This window comes from Nicotiana tabacum, chromosome 17, assembly GCF_000715075.1.
Source record: "Nicotiana tabacum cultivar K326 chromosome 17, ASM71507v2, whole genome shotgun sequence".
Lineage (NCBI taxonomy): Eukaryota > Viridiplantae > Streptophyta > Magnoliopsida > Solanales > Solanaceae > Nicotiana > Nicotiana tabacum.
The window spans coordinates 64,677,600-64,691,440 of NC_134096.1; the positions used below are offsets into that span (position 1 = coordinate 64,677,600).

Below are 13,841 nucleotides of genomic sequence, written 5' to 3' on the forward strand. Positions count from 1 at the left end.
AATTAATCTACTAATGGAAGGATTTATTAAATTATAAATTTGATTTGATAAAATCTACTACTACGTAAAGCACAAACAATAGACAACATCGATCGAGTACATCTTTTTGGCCCAATAAGAACCTTATCATTTGCTTGGTCTAGAGTCTCTAGACTGGGAACTAAAAATTGGTCACCATACATATAGCTGGAACGATACTGTATCTTTTCAGAACAGTATTATATTCTCCTTTATGCTATATATATATATATATATATTTTTTTTTTTTCTTTTCTAAATGCTTTTTTGACGGGCAATCCATTTTTTCCTATCTTATTCGATGATACTGGAAAGGGAAAAAAGGGACTAGGAGAAAAGTACCCACCACTCAATCAAATAAATAAATAAATGAGATACACTATTATTTTACATATATTATATTCTTGTGCTTCAAGCTAGATCAAAAGATAAGTATTTTAAACATGATTCAAATATACATATTTTAGTATTGATTCACTTATATTTATGCTCCATATAAATATAGCGTCATAACATATTTTTCTTAAGATAATGAAATGTTACAAATTATATCTAGTATAAACATTTTAGAATACAACAATTTTTTTTATTATTATGAAAATAAAAGTAAAAATAAAAACAAACAAGAGCAAACCAATCTCCAAATTTTTAGAGTACTATAAGTAATATATTTCTCAAATTTTATTGTATTTTAATATGCTAACGTAATACCCTCCTCATAAGTCCGCATCTCGAAGCAGAAAATCGACGGTCCTAAGCGGCAAGCACTGTCTTACCAAGCTGCAAATCTACGGCTGAGATCACTACGCAATAGCACACCGTTCAAAAAGAGACCAAAAAATTAGGGCATTGCAGCAATTATATACTAACCCCAGCACCCTCTACTGCAGCTACAGAGTCCAGAACTAGAGCTTCCTTTGCATTTTCTTCTTTTCTTCTTGTTACTCCGATTTTAGCTTTTAATCATGGGCAAGGGACCTGGTCTTTACACTGAAATCGGCAAGAAGACTCGAGGTTCGTCTCTCTTTCTTTCTATTTTATTTTTGATTTCTCACGTTTAAACATATGTATGTATTTTTATCAAGTTATGAAAATGCAAAACGGGAAATGATTTTGTTTGTGTTATTTATTTAGAGCTGTTATTCGTTAGATAAAATGCGGCGTTGATTTGATTTTTGTGTTTTCAACTTTTATTTTCTCTTGCTTCTGTTGGTAATATTATTTTTGTGTATTGCATTTAATAATCAGATCTATTGTACAAGGACTACCAGAGTGACCACAAGTTCACTATTACCACCTACTCTCCCACCGGAGTTGTGAGTTTATCCTCCTTTCTCTTGCGGATCTGTTTATTTGCTTATTTAGCTCTTTTAATTTAAATCTCCTAATCTCCTTGTGTATTGTTTAATTCATCACAATTGATTGTGGCTGTTCAATATAAAGGAATTTGTTCTCCTTTATCAACTTAATGAAGGACAATTTTTGCATTTGGGTCTGTTCCACAAATAATATTATTATCTCACAAATTGAACTCAACTAATATTATTCGTAAGTCATTATGTACAATGGGACAGAGAAAGTACGAGCATTTTATGTGTACACTTAGACATTAGTACATCTTTTTGATGGTTTAATGCATGTAAAAGTCTTCGGATTTGGTTCCATTAGTATATTAGTTGTTGTTCAGAACACTACGTTCGATATATTTACCCATTCTCTATGATTGTGAAACTTTTGGATTGGCGAATGTTTTATCCAGATTGGTAATTTGACCTCATTTTTATGGATTGATAGGAAGTTAGTAATGACAATTATTTTGCTTTAGGCTGATTGCTCTCTCTTCTTTTTGTTGCCACAAAAATCTGTTTGATTATTTGCTGTACTGCCTTTGGATTACAAATGCAAATTTCTGCTGCATTGTTTCTCATGGACTCACTTTTATTTTTTATCTACTTCGTTCTCCTGCTGTTAGGATTGTTCGGTAAGTTAACCTTTTGTGTCCTTCCACAGGCTATTACTTCATCAGGAACGAAGAAAGGTGATCTGTTTTTGGCTGATGTTAACACTCAGTTGAAGAACAAGAATATTACAACAGACATTAAAGTAGACACAAATTCCAACGTGAGTACTGCTGTTTGCTCCTTTGTCATTTTTTTAATCTCAGTAACTAGAGAGCGAATGCAAAAAAACTTTTGATTAATTGTAGATTGGTTTCCGTTTACTGTTTCATTCTTCAGTCTTCGCTGCTTGGGATGTAGTATTTAAGCATAATATGTTTGCCCTTTTCTTTTTAAGATATGTATATTGACAACGCAGTTGATCTGACTTGATGATGTATTTATGCTAGCTCTTCACAACCATAACGGTTGATGACGCTGCTCCCGGGTTGAAGACAATTTTAAGCTTTAGAGTTCCTGATCAAAGGTCTGGAAAGGTAACTAGCAATATCATATGGAATCATATATATTTATTAAACGAAGAGAAGTGTCGTGTGTTCTGAATTTTGTATTGATCTTGACAGTTGGAAGTTCAATATTTGCACGAGTATGCTGGGATAAGCTCCAGTGTTGGGTTAACAGCAAACCCCATTGTTAACTTTTCTGGTGTTGTCGGTACCAACATTCTTGCTCTTGGAACTGATGTATCCTTTGACTCCAAAACAGGAGATTTCACCAAATGCAATGCCGGTTTGAGCTTCACAAATGCTGACCTTGTTGCTTCTTTGAATCTGTGAGTGATTTACATTACTGTAGCATGCGTCTGCTTGAAATTCGGCATTTTCTAAATGCCAACTTAGGTGTACAAGTTGAATGTTAATTCATTAGCCTAAGCTATTAGAAAATCGTTGCAAAAATGATCATAGGTTGCATTGTTCGAAGTACTTTTATGGGGATACTTATTTCAGTTCATAGAAGCTTGTTCTTTAATGTGCATGTATTATGACAACCCAGGAATGATAAGGGAGATAATCTGAGTGCATCTTACTACCACTCCGTCAGCCCTTTCACAAGTACTGCTGTTGGGGCTGAGGTGAACCATTGCTTCTCCACCAATGAGAACACCATCACCGTTGGCACTCAGCATCGATTGGATCCTTTGACCAGTGTGAAGGCAAGGGTTAACAACTTTGGCAAGGCTAGTGCTCTGCTTCAACATGAGTGGCGTCCAAAGTCTCTTTTCACCATTTCAGGAGAAGTGGACACTAAATCTGTTGACAAGGGTGCCAAGTTTGGACTCGCTTTGGCTCTCAAGCCATAGACTTGTTATCTTAAATCCATAGACATGAGGCATTGCTGCAATTTGAAGACTTGTTCTGTGGTGTTTTTTGCTCTGTAAAAATAAATTTAGGTGGTTGCTTGAACCTATGCCTTCGTTCCAAGTTCATACATTCTTATTAACCCTTTTCAAAAATGATGATGGGTACCCTATATTCTAAGACTTTAGATGTTTCTCCTGAGATTGTCATAATCAACTGCCAATTTTGAATATTTTTTTACCAGTACATGTTTGTTTTGCAGCTCAGAAACTGTTGAGACTGTATCATTTAATGGCTGCAGTCAAATAAAACTCATATCAAGCCATAAATTGCTCTAATGGATCTGTTTTGCTGAGCAATTGATGTTTAAAATGTTACTTAGGAGGCAATGCCAATGGTCGATGCTCTTTCTATTTTTTTCTGCCATTCTGACGTTGCTGCTGTGTGTTTGTTTTACTGTTGTATGTACTAATTCTAAGGTTTTGAGAAATAATTTGCTTTCAAACAGGGATGCCAGAGATTATGATGACAAGCATACTAGTAGGGAGTTTTTCACTTGTAGTTGCATCCTTTATTTTTAAGGTTATTCTAGTCTTATTTTTAGCCTTCCTCACGGCAAGGGTTTTACTTGCAGTGGTATACTTATTTGCCAATGGTATTCACGTAAAGCCAATTTATTTAATTTTATCACTTAATAATTAGAGTGAATGCATATCACTTAGTCAACAATATTCTGTATAAAAGGCATTCAAGTAGTTTTTTCGGTTCAGCTTTCATGGTAAGTCTCCGAACATTATGATCATAGATTCTTGGTTAATTAACACGTTAATTAATAGTTTTCAACAGTGTTTACGCCTCAGTGCTAAGGTAGAATACCTCAACACTAGAGGCCGTGCCTCGGTGATCATCGCCTCATCTTCTCTTATTTGTCAATAAATGATCATTGGAGTATCAACTACTTCTTGAATACTTGTATGTGCTTTTGCGGGCAGTCTGTTCCTGTTCAGAATATGTCATTCTTTACTTTGTTATACTGATGTGGTAGACGTTTTTTTTCCGGGCATTCCGATTTCAGGCGCAAATGGTATTCCAGTTTGCAAGAGGCTGGTTTTCTATAATTGGTTAATTTATGTAATTCACATTTATCTTGTAATGGTGCCATAACGAAGCAATGTGGTTGGAGGATACCTTCTCAATAAGTTTGGTCTGAAACTGGATCTATTTCTGAACGCTAGCATTTCTTCAAATATTTGCAATTTTTTTCCATTAATAAGTGTCAATATACTTCTTGATTGGTTTATTAATGGAGATAAAAATTATAAAAATTCAAACCCGTTATTAAGTCCGTATTAGTGGATATTATATAGGGTAAAATATGCTATGCTACGTGGTCATCCAAAAGAGGGACATGTGGAACCTAAGACGGGGATAGCTAAAACCGAAGGCAATTGTCCCGTCTGTCACCGGAAAGAATAACGCTCATAAAGATGCAATAAATATCCTCCGCCTGGTAGCATTTAATGGAGAATATTCCACAACATTTAGTGCACTACCCGTTACAGAGAATTTATGCTCACTGTTACACCTTCTTCAATGGCCCTCATAGACAATCGTGTAATTAAGTTGATCCTTGCTTTTTTTACTAACGTGTTTTGGCTATTTATCTTAGCAACTAATCATAAGATATGGCAGATAATGGTGTTAACAACACACAATCCTGAAGTTCAAGGAGACCAACCTCATCTCGAGGATTCAGTCAGTGACACCCACAATGAGGGAAACGATGCCACGTTGGTCCACGACACGCGGTACCCACGAATTATTCGGGAAGCAACTCCCGATGATGCTGAAGAGGAGCATGTTGTTGATGCAGTAAGGGTCCTACAAGAACAACAAGCGATCATCCTAGGCCACCTCACACGACAGGATAAAGTTATGATGAAGTTGAAGCAGGTGTTGTCGGGGGATTCAAGTAACGCGAATAGACGAGGTCTAGTTCCTTCCGGCGCTCCCGCGAATCAAACAACGCAAAGGGTCGACAACAATACCCTGAGAGGCGAAGTTGGCTCCGATGGGGCTGGGGGGAGCAGATCCGACCCCAATAACGAAAACGATCCCTTCAAGAATGAACTCTTACGGTTTATAAGGGAAGTGAACGCCCGCATGGACCAAATTTCGAGAGCACCACCGATGCTAAAAGGTACGGACTCAAAGAAGTATACTCAGTTGTCATACAAGCCAAGCACGGTACCAGAATTAATCCCGAAGCGGTTTAAAATGCCTGATATGCCAAAGTATGAGGGAACTTCATATCCTCAGGAGCATATTACCACCTATACAACGACAGTGAAGGGGAATGATTTAGCTCCTCACGAGATTGAATATGTTTTGATGAAGAAATTTGGAGAGACTCTCACGAGGAGAGCCTTGATGTGGTATTCGTTGTTACCCGAGCATTCCATAGATTCCTTTGAGATGCTCGCTGATTCTTTTATTAAGGCTCATGCTGGGTCCAGAAAAGTGTAGGTCTGAAAGGCCGATATATTCAGAAGTGCACAAGGAGAATCCGAGTTGCTGCGAGAGTTTGTTACCCGGTTCCAAAAGGAGAGAATGTTGCTCCCGGCTGTTCCGGATAAATGGGCGGATGAAACATTCACAAAGGGTCTGAATCCAAGAAGTTCAGACGCTTCCCGAAAACTAAAAGAAATCTTGCTTGAATTTTAAGCAACGACTTGGGCCGATGTCCACAACCGGTACGAGTCGAGGATAAGGATCGAAGATGATCAGGTTGGCATCCCCTAGTTGGGAAAAGGATGGGAGGAGAACATAGAAAAATCAAATGACGATTTTGACACAGACAAATTATCTTCGAGGGGGCGATTTTTTCCCTACGAATGGAACGGAGGCCGCGACAGAGGCTTCCGGTCAACACACATGTTCGCCACCGAAAGAAGGACTGATTGTGGTAGGAAAAATAGATCATTGCAGAATAACGAAGTGTCAGGTACGCGGGATCCTTCCTACCCCAGGTTGTCAGAATACAATTTCAACGTCAGCCATGAGAAACATCAAAGAAGCACGGTTTCTTTAAATGTGCTAGACTTTAAGATTAAACGTGTTCTAGTGGATTCAAGAAGTTCAGCTAATATCATAAAATGAAGAGTATTGGATCAAGCTAAACTCACGAGAAGCATCATTCCGGTCACAAAACTTCTCGTCGGATTCAACCTTGCGAGCGTGACAACCCGAGGAGAGATTTTGTTGCCCACGAACGCTGAATGTGTGATGAAAATGACTCTTTTTGAAGTGGTGGATGGTGACATGGGATATAATATTCTTCTGGGAAGACAGCGGTTGCACGAGATGGGAGTTGTACCGTCAACATATCATCAGTTGCTGAAATTCCCAACGCCCGAAGGAATTAAACAGATAAGGGGCGACCAATCGGCGGCGATGGAGATGAATGCAATTTCGATATCCAGTAGCAATGGGAAGGAACATGTGTCATAGCAACTACAGGAACCGACGCCCGCTCCTGAATAGAATGAAGTTAGCATGGAGGTAGAGGCGTCAGAATCTTATCACGTGCCAAGGTATTTCCAGGCACTAGAAGAGACGAATGCAAAAAAATCCACAACAGAAGAGCTCGAGCAAGTTGCATTGTTTGAAGAGTTCTTATAAAGGAAATTTCACTTGGGGACATGACTGCACCTCGAGCTCAGGTCTAGCTTATTGAATTTATTAAATTTAATGCCGATTGTTTTTCTTGGTCGCATGCAGACATGACAGGTATCCGAACGGAGGGGTCGTACACGAGCTAAGTCTGGAGACAAAAGAAACGCCCTATTGTAGAGGCCAGGAACAAATTCGTTAAAGAAGAGGTAACTCGCTTACCCGATATCGGTTCGATCTGAGAGGTAAAGTATCTAGACTGGATAACTAATGTAGTAATAGTTCTTAAGAAGAACAATAAATTTTGCATGTGTGTAGATTATAAAGACTTGAATAAGGCGTGCCTAAAAGACTCGTTCCCACTGCCAAACATTTATTAAATGATTGATGCTATGACCGGGCATGAGTTAATGAGTTTCTTCGATGCTTATTCTGGGCACAACTATACCCGGAGGATCAGGAAAAGACTTCGTTTATAATGAATTTCGGCACATATTACTATAATATGATGCCCTTCGGGTTGAAGAACGCCGGATCCACTTATCAGAGGCTCGTAAATAAGATGTTTGAAAAACAAATAGGGAAAACTGTGAAAGTTTATATAGACGATATGCTCGTTAAGTCTTTGAATACATGTGATCACCTTAAGCATTTGCAAGAAATTTTTGACAGCTTAAGGAAGCATAACATGAAGCTTAACCCCGGGAAATTCACATTCGGGGTCAGCTCCGGTAAGTTCCTAGGATTTATGGTATTACAAAGGGAGATCGAAGTAAACCCCGATAAGATCAAGGCCATCGAAGACATTCCAGATCAGATGTCAAGCGTGAAAGAAGTCCAAAGGCTCACAGGGAGATTGACCTCTTTGAGCAGATTCATTTCTCGGTCATCAGAGAAATGCCACCGTTTCTTCGCACTAATTAAAAAGAAAAACAACTTGTAATGGACCCCAGAATGCCAACAGACTTTGAGAGATTTGAAAAGGTACTTGTCAAGCCCTCAATTACTTTCAAAACCAAAGGAATGTGAAATATTGTTGGTCTACCTCGCAGTCTCAGAAGTAGCGGTAAGCGCAATTTTGGTCCGAGAGGATGAAGGTACGTAATTTCTCATTTATTACGTTAGTAAAATTTTAACGGGAGCAGAAACTCGCTACCCGCACTTGGAGAAGTTTCCCTTACCTCTCGTACTCGCCGCTCGGAAGTTGAGGCCCTACTTCCAATGTCACCCGATGGTTGTGGTGACCATATTTACCCTGCGAAATATCCTTCACAAACCCGAACTCTCGGGTAGGCTGGGAAAATGGGCCACCGAAATGAGTGAATTCGACATAAAATACAAATTAAGTACTGCGATTAAGTCACAAGTCTTGGCTAACTTTGTGGCTGATTTTAGTCAGGGATTGCTGCCTATAGCAACCAAAAAGGTAGTTATGGTGTTATAATCGACATCGAGAGTTGGGACTTTATTCACGGATGGAGCCTCCAACGTAAAAAAGGTACGGTCTTGGCATAATATTAACCATGCCTTCGAGAGAAATCCTAAAGCAAGCCATCAGAACGGTCCCTTTAACTAACAATGAGGCAGAGTATGAGGCTTTGATTGCAGGACTCGAACTGGCGTGAGACTAGATTCTGAGGTCACAGAAATCAAGTGCGACTCATAGTTGGTGGTAAATCAGGTCTACGGGATCTTTGAAACCAAAGAAGAGCGCATGCAACAATACGTGGTCAAGGTACAGGATCTGCTGGCTAGATTTCGGGAGTGGTCAATTATTCACATCCCGAGGGATGAAGATGCAGGAGGGCATACGCTAGCTAACCTCAGATCATCAACGGAAATGAAGGGATCATAGTCCGGGACGGTAGTATAACTTATGCACTCGGTCCTGGATGCAGATAGCTATTATGAGGTAAATACTACTAATTTGGTCGGGGACTAGAGGAATGAGATCATCGATTATCTCGAACACGGGAAATTGCCCGATGATTCCAAGGCGTCTCCGGTGCTACATGTCAAAGCAGCACGGTATAACTTTAAAGGAGGACAATTGTACAAAAAATCTTTCCAAGGCCCGTTGGCCCGATGTTTGGGAGCATCCGAAGCAAATTATGTTATGCGAGAAGTCCATGAAGAGATATGAACATGAGACGTCCTCTTCAAGAGCACCATAAACATAAAATGGCCCCCTCTTATGAAAACCCTCATATTAAAGGGTTAATTTCGATAGAACTTATGCCCGGAATCTAAATACTTTCGGGGGAAAATACACCTAAGGCTTCACATAATAAGACACAAATAGTAAAACTTGCGCAAAACTTTTAAGCAAAAAGAAGATAATGCAAGTATTAGAACTTGCATAAATTTTCAAACGAAAGAATGACTTAAACAATACTTGAGCAAAAGGATGTTTTTATTTACAATAACATGCCAAAATGGCCCAGATACAATAGTTGGAAAAAGAAAAGAAAAGAAAAGCTAAACTGCTGCATCTCCGGAACCTGGAGGAAGAAAAGTGTCTGTGCCCCCAGGGGAATTGGGTAGGTCCGCTGACGGCTCAATATTTTGGCCCTCGCCAATTTAGCCTTCAACATCTTCGCCTCCCGCTTCCTCTTTAGTTCATGAAGTTTCAGAACCGGAACCAGAAGAACCGGAAGCATCAGGCTCTGCCGGGAGACCACTTTTAGCAGCCAACTCAAGCTCACGGGCCTTAGCAATTCAGCATCAAAATCAATGATACAAGTTTTGGCCTCTTCCAAGGGTTTTCTCCTCATGCTATACATAACGTAAGTTTTCTCAACAACGAGGGAAGTCGTTCAGTGCTTAAGTTCTTATTTGAGTTGGGTTATCTCGGCAAAAAGGTTTTCCCGGGCGGATCTAACGGATCTGAAGCTAACATCAACGTCACAAATAGTTAAAATAAAGAGCCTATTATGCTCGAAAATTTTCCTATAATTCTCCTCCAATTGGGCATGTTTCACCCCCGCACTCTTCAGTTTTGGAGTCCAAGACTGCCTCTAAGATGGTCAATCTTTCAGTGGAGGCAGCCTCGGGTTTGGTTGCAGCAAGAACAACACTATGGACTTCAGCCCATTTGGCCATAGATTCGTCAAATTTAACCCTCAGTGGGCCAATATCCTGGCTAAGGGTTACCACTTCTTGCCCGCTTTTCTATAAACGAGAATCCAATACAATGGCTTCCAATTCTGAGAGGCGAGCGACAATTTGCTTCTGCTCGGTCAAAAGTTGATTCCGTGCGTAGGTAAATTCTTCCTTTTCCCTAATCAACCTTTGGAGGCCCTCGGAAGCAATAAAGTTGGCCAACAAAGCAAGAAAGGCAAACTTAGGATATTTTCAAACAAAAGCCAAAGGAATAACAAAGGAAGTAAGGAATATATTGTTGCGGCGTTGTGCATGGCATTGTTCAACAAGCATTCTCCCGAGAGAGCATGTATCTTTTTCCAATCTTTCTCTGAAGCCAAAGGCTTCAGATAGTTAGCAAGTTCCACCGGTCGGGATATCAAATTGAATTCGGTGGAGACAGAGAGAGTAACACTCCTCCCCCTTTGCAGATCTTCTGAGGGGGGAGCACAATTTTGCTCCAAATTCCCATGAACTGGGGACTAGGGAGGAGGACACCCTCTTCTCGGGCAGATGCGACTGGTAGAGATGATGTAGTAGTTGTTGATGGAAGAGTTTATAAATGTGGAAATGATGTAGCAGTTGCTGGTGTTGGTGAAGATGGAGATGAAACTGATGGAAGAGTGAGAAATAGCTGCAACAAAAGCAGTGCTGGTTGTTGGTTCTCGTTAGCCGAGGACGGAAGGGACCCGGTACTCAGCCCCAAAATACTGGGCGCAACGATTGGGACACGGAAGCGGGAATTGTCATTTTCCACCATTTCATACCCCCTAGAGCGCCAAGACGTCGTCCTCAGCTGGTGTAACTAACTCAACGGATTGGGCGGTCTGTTGAGTTGAGGAAGGTCGTTGTCTTCTATGTAGAGAAGCTCCTTTCTCGCTAGCTTCTCCATCACCGTCAATCATCACGGTATCAATGGCCGGCCCGGGTGGAGGGATCGTCACCACGACTTCCGGAGACGACTCGAGCGCATCATTCTTTGCCCTCTTATTTTTCCCTCCGGTCGTAGAGGAACGCCTTCTTTTTGGTTGCTTGTTCTCCGGCAGGGGGCACCGTGAAGAAACACATGTGCCCGAAGCAGGGTCAGAGACACTTGTTCGAGTAAGTGCTTCCTGAAGCAGCCTCACCGCGTCAACATGATCAGCCAACACGTCCACCTCGGGGACGCCAACCGAGCTTGCAGGTAGACTTAATTTCAGGAAAAATGGAGAAAGAGTCAATCAATTTCCTAGCGTGAAAAGTAAAAACGAGATATAATGTACATTTCTTTAATTATTTAATTATTCAGGATCAAAGTAATTCACTTGTCTAGAAACCACGTATAAATTTAACTATACCGTTTTACGGTTATACAAATATTCAATAATTAAGTTACTTTGTTAGACATGCATGAGTGATATATTCAAGTAAACTAAAACTGATTAGTAAATTGATTTGCTTTAACATAAATAAACCATTATGATAAAGAAGAAAAGTAAGGACTGAATTTAACGTATTATCCTTAGTTATTTTTAGATCGAAGAACCCCTATCTCTTAAAAGAAAAAACTAAAAATTTAGAACCCCTGCCTTTTCTCCAAAATTACTGTTTAAGCCACTATATCACGCACTCCGCGTTGCGCAAGCTATCATACCTTATATAAACTCACGTCCCCTACACTCCCGTCAATATCTTCCATTTCTCACAAAGCATTTCGAGAAACTTCAGCTCAATTATCCAATCTCTCTCTCTCTCCACATCAACTCTTAGCTCTCTCTCTACTAAAATCTGGGAAAGCGATGGTGCGCATATCTGAGATATAATGCTTTCTCAGTTCAATTTTGCTTTTCGAATTCGATTCATTTGTTAATTTCACATACTATCACTCTAATTTTCTATCTAATTTACAGGTTGTGGCGCAGAAACTGAAGGAGTCCGAAATTACGGAGCAGGACTCACTTCTCCTAGTAAATAACCTGTTAACTTCATACAAATTATGATCGCAACTGTATTTTTGTTTTTTTGTAATTTGTCTTCTTCTTTTCGTTATATGTTGGATTTTACGGGATTATATTATATAAGATAAGTGTATACGGTCAAAATCGAGTATATCCTTCTTATAATATTTTTATATCTTTTAAAGAGTGCTATACTTTAACAGACTTTTGACCGTTAAAGTATATCGCTCTTTAAAAGAGCGCTATATATATATATATATATATATATATATATATATACGCATATATAACCGCGCTATACATATATAAATAAACGGCCCCCCTCCTTCTTCCCCACACTCAAACCAGATATATATATATATATATATATATATATATATATATATATATATATATATATATATACGCGTATATAATGCCATCTGGTCATGGGTCAATGTGCATGTATAAATGCCCACACTCAAACCAGACGCCCCCTCCCCCCCAAATTTTCTTCTAAAAAAATTGTAATGGATCCTACCCGTCACACAAAAAGATAAGATTGTAAATCCCACATCCTAGCCAAGCCTTCTATTGTTGTGGTTTTCTCGTTTCGGGCTCAAATTTTCAATTCATCGACTTTTCGAAAAACATAAATCGAGGTATTCCGATTTAGTTTATGTCGAAACTCGTATAATAATGCATATTAGTTGTTTTGAATGTGTTTCCATGTTGTTTTGTATTTTTTTTTGCGATTAAACTAGTATGTTATTTTTATGCGGACTAAGATATTAGTGTTTTGTGATTAAAATGTATTTGTTGTTTTTATCTAGTTTAGATTATTTATTTGCTTAAAGACTAGTGCCCTTTTAGCGTAGTAAAATGTAGAGCCTTTTAGCGTAGAATCCTTGTAATTTAAGTATCTTTTATACTGATAGATCAAACACAAACTCTGTCCAATTAAATATGATAAAAATTAATTATTCAATTTACAAAACAAACATACAAAATTATGAAAATATTTAAATTGACATACACAAGAATTCAGGATAGCTTGCTGTTACTGTGCCTCAAATATCGAGCCTGGAACCCATATGTATATACACTATCCAATTAAATATGATAAAAATTAATTATTTAATTTATAAAATAAACATACAAAATTGACACACACAAGAATTCAGGATAGCTTGGTGCTACTGAGCCTCAAATATCGATCATGGAACCCATAGGTATATATACTCTGTCTAATTAAATATGATAAAAATTAATTATTTAATTTACAAAACAAACATACAAAATTATGAAAATATTAAAATTGATACACACAAGAATTTAGGATAGCTTGGTGCTACTGGGCCTCAAATATCGAGCCTAGAACCCATAGGTATATACTATGTCCAATTAAATATGATAAAAATTAATTATTTAATTTACAAAACAAACATACAAAATTATGAAAATATTAAAATTGACACACACAGGAATTCAGGATAGCTTGGTGCTACTGGGCCTCAAATATCGAGCCTGGAACTCATAGGTATATACTCTGTCCAATTAAATATGATAAAAATTAATTATTTAATTTACAAAACAAACATACAAAATTATGAAAATAAAATTAAAATTGACACACACAAGAATTCAGGATAGTTTGGTGCTACTGGGCCTCAAATATCGAGCCTGGAACCCATAGGTATATACTCTGTCCAATTAAATATGATAAAAATTAATTATTTAATTTATAAAACAAACATACAAAATTATAAAAATATTAAAATTGGCACACACAAGAATTCAGGATAGCTTGGTGCTGCCGAGCCTCAAATATCGAGCAT

General features: G+C 38.5%; 1 protein-coding gene across 1 annotated transcript; it reads left to right on the forward strand.

The window, feature by feature from the left end:
* The first annotated feature begins 920 nt into the window (after positions 1-920).
* On the forward strand, positions 921-3,454 carry LOC107825397 (mitochondrial outer membrane protein porin of 34 kDa). Its single transcript, NM_001326149.1, is given in 6 exon segments — positions 921-1,032; positions 1,267-1,334; positions 2,029-2,139; positions 2,366-2,452; positions 2,540-2,748; positions 2,970-3,454. Coding segments are annotated over 6 exon segments (831 nt in total). The 5' UTR covers positions 921-983; the 3' UTR covers positions 3,277-3,454.
* The last annotated feature ends 10,387 nt before the right edge of the window (positions 3,455-13,841 follow it).